General features: G+C 31.0%; 2 protein-coding genes across 2 annotated transcripts; both read right to left on the minus strand.

Moving 5' to 3' along the window:
* Nucleotides 1–1,633: 1,633 nt before the first annotated feature.
* LOC107453904 (ras-related protein Rab-30) lies at nt 1,634–19,787 on the minus strand. Its single transcript, XM_016070919.4, has 6 exons — nt 19,346–19,787; nt 10,761–10,811; nt 9,395–9,509; nt 8,239–8,354; nt 6,644–6,768; nt 1,634–3,289 (listed from the first exon to the last, which is right to left on the minus strand). The coding sequence occupies exons 1-6, from the start codon at nt 19,395–19,397 to the stop codon at nt 2,795–2,797; spliced, it is 954 nt and encodes a 317-aa protein (XP_015926405.1). The 5' UTR covers nt 19,398–19,787; the 3' UTR covers nt 1,634–2,794.
* On the minus strand, nt 13,484–15,863 carry LOC139425866 (uncharacterized). Its single transcript, XM_071181911.1, has 2 exons — nt 15,703–15,863; nt 13,484–15,352 (listed from the first exon to the last, which is right to left on the minus strand). The coding sequence occupies exon 2, from the start codon at nt 14,906–14,908 to the stop codon at nt 13,556–13,558; it is 1,353 nt and encodes a 450-aa protein (XP_071038012.1). The 5' UTR covers nt 14,909–15,352; nt 15,703–15,863; the 3' UTR covers nt 13,484–13,555.
* Nucleotides 19,788–21,098: the final 1,311 nt, after the last annotated feature.

The raw sequence follows: 21,098 nt of genomic DNA on the forward strand, positions 1-21,098 counted from the left end.
AGTTCAACTTTTGCATATTTAATAATTAATTATCTAAATATAACATTTACAGATTGTTATTATGTTTTATCTACAAGGCCTTGTAGTATTTTTATCATCTTATTATTCAGTTTATATTTATTATTAACTAGGAACATGTTAATACTCTATATTTTTTTATTATATACTTTATTTTATATTATTATTGCTTACTTTTTATTTTGCCTTTCTTTTTAAGTCATGCAGTGCCTTTTTCACAAAAAGATATCCTTTCCCAAATTCATATTTACTTTATTTTGCAAGCATCCTTTGTAAACCAAAACCATCTCTGAGATCCCCAACTCTATTTAATATGCTTGGGAAGCCACCTGCATTCGGTCAGTTGGGTTGAAATAAGAATTAAGCATTTGAAGGGATGAGAATTAAGTATTGAATATTATACCTCCTTTAATAAACCCTGACGTTTATCCTTGTGATTATAACCAATATTTTCTCCCTTCTGTTTGCCTAAGATGAAACCCAGTGTTTTCTCCTCAAGGTTTCTATACAGCTGTAGGAGTCCTTTTTACTCAAATATATCTCTTCACCCTATCATACATATTAGCTTGTCATTCTTGTTGCCCCATGGAGGAGTCATTTTTGTCGCATGATTTTAGTTTACTTATTTTTCTTCTTCTTACTAATAATATCTTGAACTCCCCCCCCCCCCCNCCTCCCCCCCCCCCCGGATGGTTCTTTTCCTAGAGGCTAATGTTGGTTTTTAACCGCATTGCATTGCTTGAAGGATCGACAAGAAAGATGGAAGTGAGTTCGCATAGTGATTAGAGGTGGTTTCGTTGCCTTATGATAGTGTGTATCCTAGATATTGTGTAATGTCCATCCAAATATTTTACCCATAATGCATGTTACTCTAAATGACCGAAATGGGTGGTTGTTGACTTGACCGGTATGTCCTACACTGTTTTTTAAGGTTCAGTGCCATTGCGCGTTATGCCCTACATCAATGTTTTTTAAGGTAATATGCATTTAACCAACACTCTGAACCCTGATGTTTCTCCTAATCTATCTTCAGCAGATATTAAAATATCGAATAAGTAAAATAATATCAACGAATAAACTAATATCAATATTGACATAGCAAATATTTTGGACTTTCACCCAAGTGATTGTTGACATTCACCAGTGAAAGTCGACATTCTCTTGATTTTGGCCGATCACAGTAACATATCGATTCACAAAATATCTAATTCATAAATTCAATTATGGTATATCTGTTTTGTATCATTAACTAATGGTTATAATTTGCTGTTATACATTAGCAAAATATATTTGGAGCTACTGCATTCATTATACAATTTTTAAAAAAAAGTATTTTCGTTATTGTATTTCTAACAAACGTTATATTATGCAAGTTAAACAAACATTTGCATTTTATTTATTTCGACAAATAAGATATTAAATGTTTTCTTTATGATAAAACTGCCTTAACACTTTCTCCTGGACTACTCTCTCCATAGAAATTTCCTAGACTCTCTTTCAGAGTACAAAATATATGTCATTTATTTAGTTTTCTTATTGTTAATGAAAAAATAACTATTGTATTTTAAATTATATTTTTACTTACATTTTTCAACAAAGGAAGTTAAGAGATAGAAACGGTTTGTAAAGAAACTTTATTAAAAAAACTAATTTTTCCACAGACAGAATGGCAAAGAAAGCAAGATATAAAATTGGTAATAGTACAAATGTAACGTCACATTAGCAATAGGAGCAAATTCAATTGTTAACAAAAATTTCATGACAAGATGAATATTAGTTGAGTTTACAAAACGTTGTAAGAAGAAACCTTACAATTACATAAATCAAACCAGACAAACTCTGTTCAAGGATTTTTCTTATGCTTGAAAATCCCAAGACAAATTTTATTTGAGGTTGTTACATCGAAGGTTGTTTCCCTAGGTTTTGGCTTAGGGTAATGTGCGTAGAACAGAGCAGAATGACACAGATCTTGCTTCAAATTTCGAAGATTTACACGTAAACGGAATAAAAAACCCTTTTCAGGTTTACATGAAAAGGTTTTTAACAAGTGAAAATAAACCTTAGTTTGCTATCTGGGATATTAGCTACATACATTCAGTGGAAGTTTTAAGGTGAAAATGGGAGAGATTTCAGTGTTCTGCAAGTATGTTGCTGTAGTAGTTTCTAAGAATTTAAGGTCATCATCCTTCTAAAAGAATGTCTTTCTCAATATGAATTCCGTCGAATCACGTATTTATTTATTGTTACACATGCATATGCTTGTGTGTTTATTACAAGAACAGCTTATAAGTCCTGACGAATATGTAAAATTAGAAAATATCTATTCTATGAAACGTTATATTAAAAGGGATTCCTTTTTCTCAAACGGCAAAGGTAAATCAACATTTAGCTTTGCATTTCTAGCATCGCAAATAGTCAAATCTTGAGATCAATCTAATTATGACTATTTGTCCTCAATCAACCTCAACTTGTGTCAAAGTGGAACACTTAAAATCTGAAACACTCAAGTCGTTTTTCTATTTGATTGACAATTACTCTTTTCTTTCTTTTTTTAAGAGCGTAATTTAAAAAAAATGTCTATTTAAAAAATATCTGGTAAAACGAGTAAGGATAAAACGTGCTTGAATTATTTTTGACTAGAACACAGTTAAATTAACTACAGAATAAATCTTTCTTGTTTGCAAATCACATGAGTGGATGGCTTTTGGATGTTCGACATAATCCCTGTAGCTTTTAAAATGCTATCTAACCCCGTTTTTGCACTAACTTTCATTTCTCAAGAGCTAATCATCAAAGTATTTTGTTTAGATTCAGTCATCAAGGACAGGACACTGTCTGCACTAGTTCTACGTCTTCCAACTTTCAGTGGTGTTATATCAGACGGGAGTTTCACAATAGGAGGTAAAAAAGAAACCCAAACGAATGATAGTTCTAATTCTTCATCGTCACTATTAACAACAGATGCCTGACGAGCGCTCACATTGTCGTTTACCGTACAATTGGTAAGCTGAGATTTTTGCAAGGTCTCATCTGTCACATGACTAGTGTCGGTGAAGGAGTCTCTACTGTAAAGTTGTTCCGCGGAAAGTTCTTCGTCTCGTTGGTCATGAACTGTAAGTATAGATGGAGTGTCAGGCTGTTGGAGTTTTCCTGCGATATGTTCATCACTTTGATCATCAACTACAAGTAGGGATGACGTTAAAGTCTCACTTTCATCATTAGGAATCAAATTTTTGGCTTGAAGAATTCTTAAAGTAAGGTGTTCAAAAATCTAAAAAAATATTTTTAAAAAAATGAATGATAGGCATTTCCACGTATGGTGAAAGATTGCTTTTATTACATACAAAACTAAAATGAAACGAAAGAAAAAAAGGCAAGTTATGAGCAGAGGACTTTGATTTACTTTCTAAAGTCTCCCATTTATTTCTTTTTGTTACCCAGTTGACAAAATTTATTTTAAATGGGTCATTTTTTAATTTATTTAAAATTTGTAGAACTAGATTTATCTATGCTGGCATTATCTTGTTGAAAACCTCCCTTCAGCCCAGGTAATATAACTCTGAAATGGAGTAAATCGCTTTCCTGGTGAGCTTTGACACTCAACTGAGGTTAAAAGAACCACATCGAATCTAAAGGAACCCCTCACCATGTACATAGGTCCACCATGGTGTCTTATTAAATGCAAAATTTTGGCTCTTCCTTAGTTTATGACAATAATAATTATTCTTCCCTTTAACATTAAAATTACACAATTATCACATATTAATCAGGTCATGTGATCCGTTTGATACATGCGTGTACTTGAGGGGCAGAATCTAAATTATGCATATCGTTTAAAACAAATCAATTCAGGCCATCTTGAAACTTTTGATGACATGAACTAATCTACGTCTGATATCTCTTGAAATAATATGACCCATTTGGTTTTGATATGATTGGTGACATAATTTTGGTCAAAAGCATATTTTTCAGTGTCTATCATTACAATAATTCAATTTGAATTCACTAGTATATAAGACCATGTTAACTCAATTCCACTTTTCATAAAAGAAGGTTGACATTGTTGGACACTCTCTCCACATTGGTGACCTGGGCGTAACCTGACCACACCTACCTTGACAGCAGTGCCCATTTGGCATTCGCATAGCGAGGGGGGAGCAAGGGGGGGCATCATGCCCCGGGCGCTACACACAAAGGGGCGCCAAATGGTCAGCAAAACAAAAAAAATTGTTGGATAATTTTTATTTTTATTATAATTTATTTCTGGAAAATATATTTTAAATTTAGTGCCGGTGAAATATAATAAATGTTAATTTGTAAATAAAAAGGAACACTAATCGAACTGTAATAATATATTCATAATAGAAATGACACGTCTTTTCCACTGGGCTGACTAGACTTGTGTCTGTCAGCACTTCCTTATGGCATCTACGCTGTGTGGTTACATATATTATCTCCAAATATTTGCAGTGTACAAAGTACAAACATTCTTTCTTTCAGAACACTATTTATTTTTGTTTCTATAAACGCAGTGTAGCTTACGCTTGTTATTTTAAAACGATAACAATAGCACTCTAATGTACTTATATGCACAGTCACGGAAAAAAGTATCCCGAAAATAACAACTAAAAGATTGTCTATTTTTTAATATAGATACCTCTTAGACGCACAACAAATACAGCATTTTGCTGTTTCTAGGAAAGGACACAAACGCCGTATTTGTTGTGTACCTGAGAATTATCTGTTTCAAAAAATAAATGATTCTTTATTTGTTACTTTCCGGATACTTTTTTCCGTGACTGTAGATATCCGTGACACTTGCAACAGGTTGTGGAATTCCGCTACAAGTTAGGTAAATACCCGAAATATTTATAAGTTTAAGTTATTTTGTGCCTGTATTTTTCAGTTTTGCGTCACTGTCATCGTGCTCTGCTTAGAATAAAAATGAAATGTTATTAAATGTTATAAGTTTAATGTTAGCATAAATTATAGTGTATATTTCACTGTATTGCTACCTTTCAAGTTTAAGGCATTCTTGGTTAGTAATAAAACAAATAAGATTACTTACTACATCTACTCGACGATTCTATTATTATTCAGTGAATAGGGTATGAAAAAATTTGAAATGATCAACTTTGATGATATTATTGATAAATTTGCTTCATCAAAAGCGGAAAATTTATACATAGTAATTAGTTTTATTAATGTATTATAATCATATTATTAAATATATGTATCTCCTTAGAGATAATAAATATTTACTTTTTTATTGTTTTAAAACTGCGTGTTTTTAAAATATTTCTTTATAAATATGTAAAATAAATAATAGGTATCTTTTGAACTAATTCTAGATGATCATATACATTTCAAAATCTAGTCTTGTTTTCTAAACTACATTTTTTGTCTCAAATTTAATGCCTAGCTTGAGCCTATGACTTTATTTATTTTACTTTATTTATTGATTACTTTGCGAGTATATTTTACTTATAATATTAGATGGTTTTCGAATGGGGAGGGGGCGTTAANGGGGGGGGGGGGGGGGGGGCGCTGAAAAGGTATTGTGCCTTGGGCGCGAGTTAAGCTCGCTACGGCACTGCCATTTGGATTTGAGCATGCCTACTTCAATAGATGGTTCACAAGGAACAGTCGACTTGCTACTCGCGACCGCGATACTCTCCACTTGCTCACGCCATCACTACTCAGTCTCGATCACACACAGCCTATTTCAATTTTTTCAGCTTATTGCTTTCTACTTTACTTACAATTTTTTTCTATTTGTTCATTATATTTACAGTAAAATAATTTAAAAAAAATCTGCATCATTTTAAAATTTACAGAAGTATTCTAAGTGAGCCTAATTTTTGGGCACACTGTATCAAGACATACCTTTCTAAAAAGAAAACTTAATTCTCAAAAGTGCAGCCACTGGCATTTTTATTGGTAGAGCATACACAGTGGATATTTGTGAATGATGGAGATTTGAAATTTTTTTTATTAAATGCTATATCATCTTGATACAGCAAAACAACTGAAAAATAATTAACTATAGTACAGCTTGAATTTAGAAAGGTGACAATGTGCATTACCTGTGCACAATGACATAGTGATGCGACAACTACTGAGACAAAATTATACGTGCCTTTTATGCAAGTCCAATAATTACATGCACACGGAATGATGAGTGCGCTCCACAGGCTTCTTTGGACAACCAAACTCGCCCAAAACGTTGAATATTAAAATATATAAAGTTGAGGTAAATAATTATAAGCGTACTAATTTAAGAATTTTTCAAAAAATTAATATGCATTTTCTATGAATTTGTACAGTTCAAGATTTCATACCACATCATGATACTTGTTCAATAAACAGTTCACTGTATTATAAGTGTGCAGTGAGTATTTAATTCTACTTTAAATTTTTTTTATTTCATAATAGTAATTTTTTTATGAAAGTTGAAAAGAAAACGAAAGCAACTTTAAACACATTATTAAAATAAATAGTAAATTTCAGGCAATGTTGCATAAAAAACAGTTTGAGATTTATAATAGCAATATTTATTTATTTATAATTGTTATGAGTTTTTCTTTTTTTTTAATTTGTAAAAAATAAAATAAAAAGTTCTTACTCTTACAACACTGTCACCATTTTTCCCACTAGATTCCATGAATTCTAAATCCTTGTCTCTTGTGAATCTCTGGGCTATGTCACGTGATACAGCAATACTGTCTGGGTGGTCCACCTTATTTCCAACTGTCCAAATAATAAACAGTTATAAAAATTTACTCATGGATATTTTATACACTAAGAACCACTTAATATAGATGTTAGGAATCTTACTGGTGGATTTCTTTATCACTAAAATGATACGAGGAAACATATAAAGTTGACTACCTTTAAAAGTTGAAAACCTGTCTAAGTTATTGGCCTCTATTATCAAAAACTACATTTATCTTTCAAAATAAAAGAGAGCAAGCCCTTTGTAACTTGTTAATCCTTTTTATTGATGGCTGAAATAAGTAAAATGTGTTTTGCAGTGTTATTGAATGCTATTCTAAATTATTCATAAGTTGACCAGAAAAATCTCCTTTAGGAACTTTTAAATTCTAAATCATTCATAAGTTGACCGAAAACAATCTTTTAAGAAATTTTCTACTCAAAACTATTCATAAGTTAACCAAAAAATTCCCTTAGGATGTTTTCTATAATTTTATGTTGTATATTAAAATTTTGTTGAATTAGTTAAATAATGTTAAATGGTAACCTTAACCCTTTAGAGGGTTGACTGTATGGAAGAACTATATTGAGAACTTCTGAAACAAATATATTTGCAAGCATACATAACAAACTAAATTTGAAAGTCTTGAAATGAACAGGATTTTGTTAATTGCATATACACGCTCTTGTGTAATTATTTTTCAAATAAAATATTTTAAGAAATTATTGAATTAATTTTATCATTTGTACATTGTAAGGAATAATTTATTGCTTAGTCAAGGTTGCATTTGTTTCTTTTATTCAGAAGAAATAAACTGTCTTTGACTATCTTGATTGTAACAAATATTTTCTTGTGAAATTTTAATAAGTAATGTTAGTAATAGATAGCTTTATTTCTCCTAAACAGAAGAAAGGGAATTCTTTACTTACACTAGTACCTTCTATTCTCTGAATTATAACTAAATATAGAGCTGGCAACTAAGTTCCCTAAATTTCTTTTTTCAAATATTTTAAAAATTTAAAGGGTCAGAACATTCCATTTACTTTGCTAGTTTCCTCGTCGTTTGTCAAGAATTTTAATGCATAAGTTGAATTAATCACTGTTCTTCGAACTCAAGTGAACAGTCAGTACCAGATGCCTCTTTGAAACATTTCCATTTTTAAACAAACTTGCACCAAACACGAGTGTGTTTTTTTAAACGAGGCACTCTCTCCTACACAACACAAATGCCACGAGCAGCTTTCTAGCCTTTAAAATCTTAGTTAAAAGAAAAAAGGGGGGTCAAAAATGCTAATTTTTAAAATTTTATGTTCCATCATAATGATATGGAAATTAACGTATAGTATTTAAAACAAAACAAACTATTCTTTTTCGAATGATCTGAAACATTACGCCAGAAACATTTAATGGCATGGAAAATGCTAAACTTTAAAAAAAAAAGTGGTATTAACTCAATAATAAGATTTATTTTTATGTATTTAAAATCAGCCAAAAGTGATAAAGACCTACGAGGGTGACAGCCTCATCATTTTTTCGCTTTAATTGTGCCAGCCAACCAGAAAGAGCGTTGAAAGTCAGCAGGCATGTGGTGTCGTAGACCAAGAGGACGCCATCGTAATAGCTAAAATGGAGAAATATTTTAATTTTCAAATGAAACACTGTATCACACAAGATGAAGAATGTTCCTCAAATAAATTTTAAATTATGGTCATAAAAGAGTTGGCCATGAGAAAGTTAAGAGGAGTATCGCGAGAGAGATACTTCATAAAAAATTCACCTACACAATTTATTTAAATTTTGAGAAAAGAGAGTTGAGGAAAACCACGACATTTCAAATGCTGGAAAAAAAATTCAAAATGCAAACACATTATGGCAGGATTACGCAGTGGGGAGATAATCCTTCATTCATATTTGGGATTGGAAGGGTTTCTGCCGAGTTGCAGCTTCTTCTTTACAAGACTGCTTATGAGACCCCAAGAAGCTTAGCTTGCAGTCACTGTTCTTTATCAGGTAAAAGTGATAAGATATAAAAAGTCAACCATTTATATAAAATTTCAAAATCATATCGAATAATTTAATTTAAGTTTTCATAAAATTCATTAGCATACGAATGTATAAATTCATAGAAATCAATTCTCAAAGTTTGGAAATCAATTTTAATTTAATCTTTTATCCCACTGGGCTGCTGCCGAACTCCTCTCACCTGTTTTTTTTTATCACCCTTTATTTTATTATCTTGTTCATCTGTCCCTATAGATGAAACCACTTTATAAGTGTTAGTCTTTTTACTTTTCTACTGTCATTTGGTATTTACACATTGAGGAAGATTCTTGTTTAAAGAACCGGAACTATAGTATGTCCATTTCTGTACTTTTATTTGTGTTTTATTCATGTTATTTTTTACTTTAGTTTACGCAGCAAAAAGTATATCCTATCCACTTCTTAGAAATTTTATAAGTCTTCAATAGATGTCTGAACCAGATTTAATGTGAACTAAATGAATTAGTGTGAATAGTTTTTCTTTAAAAAAAAACTTCATTATTTGTAATAGTGAAACAAACATTTAATAGCAGTTCTCAAAATGTAAAACGCAGAATTAAGCTTTGACAATCTTTTAAGTCTAAATTTAATTCACATGAAACATTATTGTTAGAAACTTACTTGGTGGCGACATGCTTGAACCACCGTTGACTTGATGTTTCCCAGATACAGAGTTTCACTCTTTTTCCTTTAACGGTGAGTTCTTTTGAAGTAAGGTTAGCCTCAAAATGATTAGCTAAAAATAAATTAAAACACTTGAGAAAATGCCATAAATACTATAATGTTGACATCAAAGTGCAATTATTGATGACAAAAAACTGACTACATAAAGTGTTCAAAAATAATTTAAATTTCTTTTTACAACAATCATTAGGTAGGTATTTTATTTATGTCACACTAGAGCTACACAATAGGCTATTGGAAATATCCCTAAAGATGACTTGGGATCCCATCACAATCTTGATCCACTGCTGAGGGGATGGCTCCCCTGTTTTGGTAGCCCGATGACCTGAGAGTGAAGTCGAACACTTTACGGTAGAACTGTTTAGCAAAGACCAATACCGCACACCCTTGGTCTCTATACAAGCTGATCAAAGTGGTCACACACCCGCTTACCGACCCCAGCCAGTGATGCTTGACTTGGGTGTTCTTTTTTATTATCAGTCAACTGCAAAAAAATTTCGGAAGGAAAATGAGAAAATAATTTCAGATTTTGAAGCAAATTGAGCACAAATTAAATACTTATCTACCTTCCTACTTCATTTCCTTTAAATGAGATAAAGTTATGTCATTTTTTATTCTGTTATCCATTAATTTATATGCTTTTTCGTACTGATTAAATGTGAGAGAAGCATTCTCCTAGCATTTTAAACTTTAATAGCACGGAAAGGCAAAGTATCAAATAGGGAAAAAAAATGAAACCGGATTGCACAAAATAATATGAACACTGTTATGTCAGTTTTATAGACTCAGTATTTCTTTTCTGGGGGATGGGAGAGGCAGGAGTGTCAGTCAGAAATTTTTTTTATGATATTATAACAATTATTAAAACAAGTGTTCCCCATCATGAACATTAAGAAAAGTTTGTTTATAAATAAACTAAGTGGAAAGGCATGCATATTCTCAGGCTCTAATATTCTCAGAATTACAATATTAAAGAGAAAAAAAACATTAGTTTTTGCTTTATAGCATTTTTCTTTTCTTTATAAAATTTTAGAATTTAATATATGGACTGTCTAATTTTTCTTTTGTACTTGAGTCTGCTTCCAAAAATTTTTTATCCATTGTACACTTAAGCATCCTGTGACAATTCTGTTACAACAAAAATAATTTTGGAAAGTTGCTTGTATTTTTTATCTTTTTTTTAAAAAAATTATCAAATTTTTATTATTTAATATGTTTATTACATTTTATAATTATATATACCTTTTAACTAAGAATGAAAATCTTTTTTTAAAAAAAATTACAATTTGAATACAACACTTACATTTAGACGTCGGATTGGTATAGATATGAGTCATAGAAGTTTTCCCAACGCCTGCAACAAATATATAGCATGAATACTAATTTATTAACAAATAAAATGTTATTTACAAATTGAACAAAGCAACCAGAGGACATTTAAACTTATTCAACAATTCAGGTAAAAAAATGTAGACATACGAGGCAAATATAAAATGCATAAAAACAAGGCTCCATTGCCTGCTCGCTTCACTCAACATATAATTCATAATCATTAATTAGTCCTTTAAAACAGGGTTCCTTAACCTGTGGTTCATGGACCCCCTAGGGGTTCATGAGTAATATTTTGGGGGTCCATTGATAACTCCTATTTTTAAAACATTTGGATCAATAATATTTAAATAACATTAATCTTTTTTTTTAAAGGGAAAATACATACATATTTGAAACTAGATGATTTGTGAGCGGCAAGTCACCCCGCAATCACGATACCCCAAATTCTACACGGACTGCACACCTCTAATATCCCTGTCCTATTTTTAACATCCTCCACCAATCGGCTTTCAGTTTGCACCATCAGGGGCAACACCCTGATGACATCCCCTTTCAAAGTTTAAAAGAATGTTACCTCAAAATTATCAATTATCCCAACTAAAAGTTCAAATTTTTTTTTTCATTCACACAGATTTCAAATAAGTTACTATTTCTATAAGAATAAAATTAATCCTGATTTTTTATTGAATAGAAATTTTATAACCGTCGTGGAACAGCCGACCCGATTCAATCAGTGTTGAACATTAGTGATTTGCGACCACTTATGTTCAACTCCATAGCCTTGTAATTTTGAACCCAATACAGAAGCAAGGTAACTCCAGGATCAAGTATTGGGAGAAATTTGCCTTCGTGGAGGACTTTTTAATGGAACTAACCCTCATTTACATTACATAGAGAGGAAAACCACGAAAACATGCCACTGTTAGCCTGATGGCAAGGAGACTAACCCCTGAACCCGTCTACCACTGAGGATATTTTACATCAGCATTGTTGTGAACCGGGTGCGGAAATCGTATCAACCAGCCAGTGTTAGGGTTCAAACCCATACCTCATTGAAAGGTGAATGCTCTATCCCCTGAGCTACCATGTCTCATTCAATAAAAAATACAATTTCATTCATGAACTTATCTTTTACATGCTTGCTTGATTTTCGATTATTATAAAAAAACTATTGATTATTATAAAGACTTTACGCCAAATAGATTATTTAGCATTAGTGCGAAAAACCGATTTTTAATATTGCTTCAGAATTTTCAATAGTTTGTATTCATGATTTTAATTACATATGTTGACCGAGTGCAGCTTTTCAGGAATTTTTTTTATTGAATGACACATAATTTATTAAAAAGTAACAAGGGCCCCCGCAGAATAATATAAAACCCTCTAACAATATATATAACGTTGTTGCCGAGTGGAAGGATTAAAACAGGTCTTAGGCAGGGAAGGAGGGTACAAAATTTATTTATTAATTATTAGACAAAGCAGTCATGAAAGTGTGTATGAAAAGTTGTGTTTCTTCATTATATGTTAGAGAAGATCTTTCAAAGTAAAATCCGTAAAATGTTTCAATTTAGGGAAAGAGGGAAATCTTAGTAATTGTAATTGGTTTATCAAATAGGTCAAACGATTCTCACAGAGTGCCAAGGGAAAAATATCCTGCTTTTAATTGATGCATAGTTGAGCCAAAAATATATTTAAGGACAGGATGTGAATTTAAAAAGAATTTCGTTTTGAATAATAAAATAAAAAAAAATGATTTACAGAGAAGAATAACATAAAAAGATTACATATATTATGTTATTACATTTTGTTTTGTTATTACATAAACTTTCATCTGTTAATTTTTTCAAGATACATTTCTTCATTGTTATCAAGATATTTAAAAAAAAGTACGAATTTCTTGTACTTGCAAATTTTGCCACGAGAAACTGTATTGGTGGCGCTGGCATAGCTACTGACTTTGAAACACAAATAACTACAAACAGTAGTTTCATATACTAACGTGTTTGTGCACACTTAACATTGGTATTTATTGTGTTGTTATACAGTGCGTAAAAAGTTTCCATACGGTCACTAAATTTAAGAATAAATGAGCATAATTTGAAAAGTATTGCATTTTTTTCCTTAAATACTGTCTATATGTGTTTAGTATAAGTCTATAGAAAGAGATTTTTATAAATTTTCATTTTTACAAAATGAGAAAAGCATATTATTTGCAATATCTAAGGAAAATTGAAAATTCCAGTGCAAAAAAAGTTTCCGTACGCGTTATGCAAATTCTTTCTGACATGTTTAAAACAGGCCCACAGTAAATCTTTGACTTTAGAAAGTTAATCGTTAAAGTTGATCGTCTCAAAATGGAAGTTTCCAGAGCTATTTGGGAGTTAGTGATTAAATTGCAACAGGTGGGGGAAAGTGGTGGTAAAATCAAGGTTTTTTTGGAAAAAGCCTTATAACAGTAAGTTTAAAGCACTAGATATCAGGTTTTTAGTAGATATTATATACATTAGACTTATATAGGTTAGAAATATTGTGTTTATATAAAATTTTGCCAAGAAAATTTCTTGTAGATTCATTTTAAAATAGGCATGTTTTGATACCACCACTTTCCCCCATGGTGGGGTAAAGTGGGGGTACAATATGCTTTTTTTTATTATATCTTCAAAATTTAACTGTGAAATAAAGGAAACACTATGAGATTTACATTCAAATCTATATTCAAAGTATCCAATTTACATAAAATTTCTTACATAGTTTTTATTATAATTACTGATTAAAAAAATAATGTCCACGACTGTCAAATCTTGGTTTATCTAAAATGTGAATAATGCTGCTAACTTCCACATTATCTTCATCATCTAATTCTGGGAAAGTAAAATAATTTCCCAATTTAGATTTACTAAGATATTTAACATGATATAGATCACCATTTTTCTCAACAACTTGCCCGATAAATGAGCACATCATATTTCTTTTGGAATTGTATTTTACCTCAAGCCATGAACCTTGATTGATTTTTCTGGTATCGAGAGGAGTAGTAGGACTGGTGACTTTTTTTATTTTTTTATCAGACCTTTGTTGGTCTTTTCGTTTAGGAACCTGGCCTAAATTGCATTTTTTCTTTCTGTCTTCTTCTTCCATTGCTAATCTTTTTAAAACATTCTCTTGAGTTAAAATTTCCCCAGATTTGCTTTGCACCCTTTTTCTTTTTTTCTTAGAGTTATCCATAGCTAGAACCGTGTTTGCAGATGGTGTAGGAGATACTGTCAACAGAATTGCCTCTTTCAAATCTTTCATAGGTGAATCTAGTAGTGCAGAAACTTTAGAAGACGCCGAGCTCTTATTTGTAGCTGCAACTGTTGGATTATTTTCTGTAGGAATTATACAATGTTGAATGGCATTTCTATTGAGAGGATAAAGACCAGTCCCTCTAAATCCATTTACAGCATTTGTTGCCTTCATTTTTTCAAATAATTTCTTTAGAAGAAATGGAAAAGTTGCTTTGGAAACATTTTGCAACCTGCTCTCTCGATACCAAGTTTTTAATACATCCCTCCACGAATTTTTCATTGGTGAAAAAACTCCAACATCTAGTGGTTGAAGTGCATGGCTGCTATTAGGTGGGAGGCATAGTAAAATAATACCATTATCCATGGCTAGCTTAATGGAATTATATGTTAGGTGACTTCCATGGCCATCATATATTAACAATACCGGCTTTTTAAAGTTTTTGACGAAATCAATAAAAAACTTCATCCACGTTTCAAACAAAAAATCCTGCATCCAACCAGACTCTGTGCACCCGTAAAGAGTTCCTTGTGGCCCTCCAGTCATCCAGGATTGATATAAGTTCTGTCCTTTGTAGACAACAAAAGGAGGTAAATATTCGCCAGCAGCAGATATGCAAAATAATACTGTATACATGGCCTTACCACAGTCGGCAGACTTTAAGTAAGCTGTTCGACTTTCCTTCTGGACAAAAATCTTGCTTGATCTAGGATCAGTAGACAACCCTGTTTCATCCAAATTGAAAATCCTTCCTGGCTCCTTAAGCAAACCATTGCTAAGCAGTACATTTTCATATATGTTAAAGAAAGCATTTGCTGTTTCTTCGCACATGTCTTTAGCTCTGGCTTTCGTTAAAAGTTCTGGCTTTCTTTTCCCAATTTCTCCTTTCCATCTCTTTTCAAATCCTCTCACCCATTCGATTCCTGGCTTTCCATTAGGAAAGAGATTGCTGAGCTCCTTATTGCTTAGCAAGTATGTTTCAACAACATTAAGAATATCTTTTTTGTCGAATGGAAATCCACATTTTGACAGAAATTTCACAGCTTCAACGATGCATTTCTCTTCTTCCTGACTAAGAAAGGGCGATCGGCCAGGTCCTTGATGCGATGGACTTTAACAATCCACCTCCTTAAAGTTTGTTCAGGAATACCATTTTTCTTGGATGCAGAATAAATCGATGCTCCATTTTTAACTTCTGCTATAGCCATCTGAAGATCATTTTGTGTATACTTTGGACCACTAGTCTTTTTTATGTAGTTTCTAGGCATACTTAAGCTGGAAAAAAAAATTACATGTCAGTGAACAGTCACACATTAAAATTATCTAAATTGAAAAAAAAGAATTAAATTTATTCTAATGATCTTAAAAAATATTCTAAATCATGATTAAATATGTAAAAAATAACTTTTAATTTAATTGTATTATCATATTTTGATTAAAATTTATAAATAAAGCCTATTTTTTTAGAATAATACTTTTATTACAGCCCATTTTTAAAAATTAATCACATCTACAGTCTAAAATTGAATCATCATACAACATTGAGCTAAGCCTAACTATACCACCACTTTCCCCCACCTCAGAAAAAAAATCATAAAAAATTGAAATAATAAAATAATTCTTACCTTGATGCATGAATCTGTTTTTAAGAAGTTCTTCTACTGAAATGTATCAAAATATACTAATTTTTTCAAGTGAGAAAGGATCAAGAACAAAGTTTATCAATACCATGTGTTAAGAACAAACTGCACATATATGTAAACAAGAAGATAAACAACAGTAAACTGGTTGACAGATTTACAAATCTTAATAGAAATATTTGTCACAAACTCCAATTATGTATTAATTGAAAAAAAAGAAAAAATATGTACATTTATTGTGAAAAAAGGGCATTTTTTAGATTACCACCACTTTCCCCCATCCCACCACTTTCCCCCATCTGACCCTATGGATTATCCATGAAATGGCTTAGTGAAATGACTAAAAAATCGAAGTCTACTGTGCAATATATCATTGAAAGATATTGTAAACTTCATTCACTTGAGGATAGAGATCGATCCGGAAGGCCGTCCAAATTAAATCGCGTGCATAACGCCAAGTTCAAGAAAATCCACGAATTAGTGCACCACGGTTGGCAGCTGATTTAATGGTTAGTTACAACATTAAAGTCTCAACTCAAACCGTGAGAAATGTCATTAAAAAAAGTGGTTATCATGGACGTGCGGCCCGGAAGAAACTCTATATAAACTTATGCAACAGGAAAAAGCGTCTCGAGTTTGCAAAGAAACATGTAAGCAAGCTATTATCTTTTTAGGAATTCATTCTTTTTAGTGATGAATCAAAATTTAACATTCATGGGTCAGATGGCCGAGTTATGGTGTAGAGAAAACCAAACAAACAAATGCTAACTAAGAATTTATGCGGAACTGTGAAGTACAGTGGTGGCGGTGTATGAGTGCTTCTGGAGTAGGAAATTTGCAATTCATTGAGGGAACTAAGGATTGATTTGGATATCTGGATATTCTTAAACAAAATGTGTTATCCATCTCACAAGGGAAACTAGGGAAATGTGACTCGTCAATTTTGAAATAAACTAGTGGGATGTATGCCTTATGAGGAATAATTTTAGGGGGCAACATTCGTTTCGGCCCATAGAAGGTCCTGTGAGAGATAAAAAATAATTCAATATATAGAAAAATCGATGTTTTATTACTTCAATGCACACTATTAGTTATTATAATTATCTCATACTCCAATTAATTTTGTGGTACTTGCTTTCACGTACTATATAATGCATATTTATTGTCAAAATTGATTTTGAAAATTTCATATATCTGTAGTTTTTCAGAAAAACCTGTTAGGTCAATTTAAAAAAAAATTTACATCAAATTTTTTTAATTTTTTTTCCCAAAAATTTTTTCAAATTGATTGGAGTATGTAAATGCAAATCAATTAATTAATTAAGAATTAATATTTAATTAATAATTCATTTATTAATTTGCTAATTGATTTATTAATTAGCAAATTAATTAATTAACCAATTAATTACAAATTAATTGGAGTATGAGACAATTACAATAACTAATAGTCTGCATTGAAGTAATAAAATACCGATTTTCTATATATTGTATTATTTTTTATCTCTCTCAGGACCTTCTATGGGCCGAAACGAATATTGCCGCCTAAAATTATTCCTCATAAGGCATACATCCCACTAGTTTATTTCAAAATTGGCGAGTCACACTTCCCTAGTTTCCCTTGTCAGAGAAACTATCTCTTGGAACTGGATTTACTTTTCAGCAGGACAACCGTCCGAAACACACCTCTAAGATTTGATAAGAGTGGTGCCTTTACCAGCTTAAACAACAACTTCATAGCCCTCCCCAGTCACCCGATTTAAACCCATCGAACATTTGTGGGAAGAAATTGGCCGACAACTTAAAAAATATGACATAAAAAACAAAGTTGAACTCAAAAGTGCCATTAGTAGCATTTGGTGTAATATTTCTCCAGAAACAACAAAAAAACTTGTAGGAGTATTGCCAAAACGTCTAAGAGAGATGATAAAGGCCAAAGGAGGGCCCAGTGATCATTAAATGCATTTTTGTAAACTTTTTACGTGTGCTTGGGCACCGTATGGAGATTTTTTTGTTCCATGTTTACGGCATTTTTTGAGTTTTTAAGATTTATTATTTAATTTTGTCAGTATTATCATCCTTTTAAAATAAATAAATATTAGTTTTAACACATTTTTAATTTTTCATTTTATCATTATGAATTTTGTGTGACAAATTAAACTTTGATTGGCATTTGTATCTGCGTACGTTGACTTTTTTTACCCACTGTATATACTATGTATAAAGATCTGCTCTCACCGAATTTCATCACAGAAGCAACAACGTGGCATGAAATGTGGAGGAATAGAGAAAATTCTTATGAATCCCTCAAATACATTGATTTAGTTATTGAGGCCATACCTTTTATCCAGCTGTAACGGAGGCAATTAAAATTAGCCTAACTCTTCCAGCTACTACAGGCACTATTGAATGCACTTTTAGTACAATGCGACGCATCAAAACATGGAATCGGTTTACAATGACTCAAGAGAGATTAAGTAGTTTGTGCAAGATCAGTGTTCATAAGAAACGAATCAAAGATGACTCAGAATTCATTGAAAAAGTTGTCAACAGATTTGGACAGCAAACAAGACGATTACAATTCTTGTTTGATTAAAGAATTTTTTAAATGTTATGTATCGATATTTACTTAATTATTTGTTTTTCAATAAAAATATTTTTTATATAATTTTTTTTATAGCAAACTTGTTTTTCTGTATCTCAAAATTGTTTTTAAAAAAAAAAAAAAAAAAAAAAAAAAAAAAAAAAAAAAAAACAGGGGGCGCGAGTGCTTCTCCTTGCACCCCCTGCCGGTGCCCTCGAAAAGTAAATATCCCTTAATTACCATAAAAAATTACAAGACATTGACTAAGTACCTTCATTATAAACTTTGCATTAATAGGTAATACTAAACGATTACTTTTTACAAGCGATAAATAAAACAAGGCTCACTTTTAAACTTAACATTTTGAATTATAATAAAAATTGCAGTAATAAGAGGGAATAAGATTAATAAGTGATCAAGAGAGTCTAAAAAGGTGAGTACAATCACAAATATAATAAAAGAAAAATTCAATATTAAAAAAAAAAAAAAAAATTGGACAGAACTGAATTTTAAAAAAAATTACATTGAATTGGAAAAATTAAATTGAAAAGGAAGAAAGATTACAAAACTTTAAATTCAAGTTTTAAATTCATTTTTAAGTAAATGTAAGCAGATATTATTCTGTGACAAAAGATTTATTATTTAAGAAATTTTAGAAATGGGGAATGTAAAAAATATATAAAACTTGAATGATTTTAAACTTTATAATTAAATTCATATGTAAAAATAATAATTATATTAGTGATAGATTAAAAGATTTAATATTTTATAGTTATCAAATGGATGCCTAGGGCTTCTGTTGTAAAGAAAAACTATGAAATTTTGCTCTAGGTTGTTTTTTTAAAGAGGTCATTTTTTAAGAAATTTTAAAAGTTAAAAAAAAATTGTTCTTAACAACAAGTAAATAGTTAAGTAAATAGTTAAAGTAAATAGTTAAGTAAATAGTTAAATGAAAACAAGTAAATAGTTAAGTAAATAAAATATTTAAGCAAATGAAAACACAGGTCTAAAAATATTATAAGAACAATACAAAAAATAAAAACTCACCTGGCTCTCCTAGGAGGATAATTTTAAAATTATGAACTGCGTTTTTTGCCATTTTTGAGAATTACACGAGTCTACATATTTTAGCATAAAATTTTATTTTTCACACTCTTGAGCGCACAATACTAACGAGTTTCCATACCGGAGTCCACCTAAACCAGATCAAACTCATTCTAATTTGTTTATCTTTTTCTTTCGTTTGAGTCACCAATCGCATGATGAGCGAATCTCTTTTTACTGGTGTTGTCAAGAAGTGAGTTGCATGCTCATTCCAAAACTTCAACCCAGTATGATTCGTAAAATTTGAAAAGTACCTGTTAGTTTTAATAGGAAATACTAGATTCGATAGTTGAAAAGGTTTGATTCTAACTCTGTTTTGTCTGTCTGTTAAAAGTACCCACTCACTTACAGTCACTCGAAAAAATAGCTGAGCACCGTGACCCTTGCAAAATAAAATTGGAAACGCAAAACGACACAATAAATAGTCTCAAGCCTCGATTCTCACTGCTCTTTTGTCGTGACACCATGATTGGAAACGTTCTCACTGCCCTCTCGTGAAGCAGTNGTGCCACGATCAGAATCTGATGTTATGCTGTCTGAAAAGTTTTTTAAACTTGCCGAATGGAAATGGACAAAAGAAATTGTGAACTTTTACACTTACAGAAAATAAATGATGAATTTAAAAATAAAAAGTTACGATAAGAGTTTTTATCTGAAATGCCCCATTTTGTAAGAGAGAAAAACTTAGAACTCGAAGAGCATTTAAGATGATGGCCTTCCCAATGTGAAACCAAATTCTTAAACATTTAGTTTCACTTCGAAAGATAATCTTTCTTTTCTCCAAAAACTATCCTTATGTTATGCTCTTATTTTTTTCTTTTCTATTGTTTTGAAAAAAGTATTTTGTCTAAATTTCTATTTTTAAAATAGTTCATCTAAGATTTCTATTTTTGTATTCTTTCAATTAGCATTTTTTTTGTTCAAATTGAAATACTGATGAGTCGATTTGATAAAAACAGTGATCTCAAATATTTCATTTATAACAAGATGTAAAAAAAAAAAATTGAATGAAACAATGAGCTCAATAAATCGAAATGAATATTAAATTTTGAAAATTAAATTGAAATAATGAGCTCAACAATTGAAATATTCCTTTCATTCATTTAAATATTGCAAATTTATTTGAAGTAATGCTCAATAAATAAAGACCTGTGTTAGATTCAACAAACTTGATTGAGAAAATGATTTTATTATTCAAATAAATTAATTGATTTATTGGTAAGTTTGATTGATAGTGTGATTTTAATTTTTTGAATGATGATTAGATTCAATAAAAGGGCCATCCATTAATGATCTCACACTTTTTTAAAAATATTTTCCCTCCTTACCTTGGCTACTAAATGACTCCCTCTCCCTTGTCCCGCTATTTTTTGATAGACATAAGCTGCCATTTGAGAAATAGGACTATGATATCATATTTATGGAATCATGTTTTTAAATATGTGTTTCATCGTCATTACTGATCATATAAGTTTTATAATGATTGTGTGAGTTCTTATTGTAATGAAAAATATGAAACAAATATCAAATATATTTAAGCAGTTGATTTTAAATGTCACACTAATTGTTATGATCGCTTCTTTGTCACAAACTGTCACATTTACAAAGAACACTTTTTCTTTTCTCTTAAGTGCGACATTTGTGGACGACCCCGAATTCGGTTGAAATAATAAATTCAATAAATTAAAGAAATATT

The sequence above is a fragment of the Parasteatoda tepidariorum genome, chromosome 6 (genome assembly GCF_043381705.1).
Source record: "Parasteatoda tepidariorum isolate YZ-2023 chromosome 6, CAS_Ptep_4.0, whole genome shotgun sequence".
Lineage (NCBI taxonomy): Eukaryota > Metazoa > Arthropoda > Arachnida > Araneae > Theridiidae > Parasteatoda > Parasteatoda tepidariorum.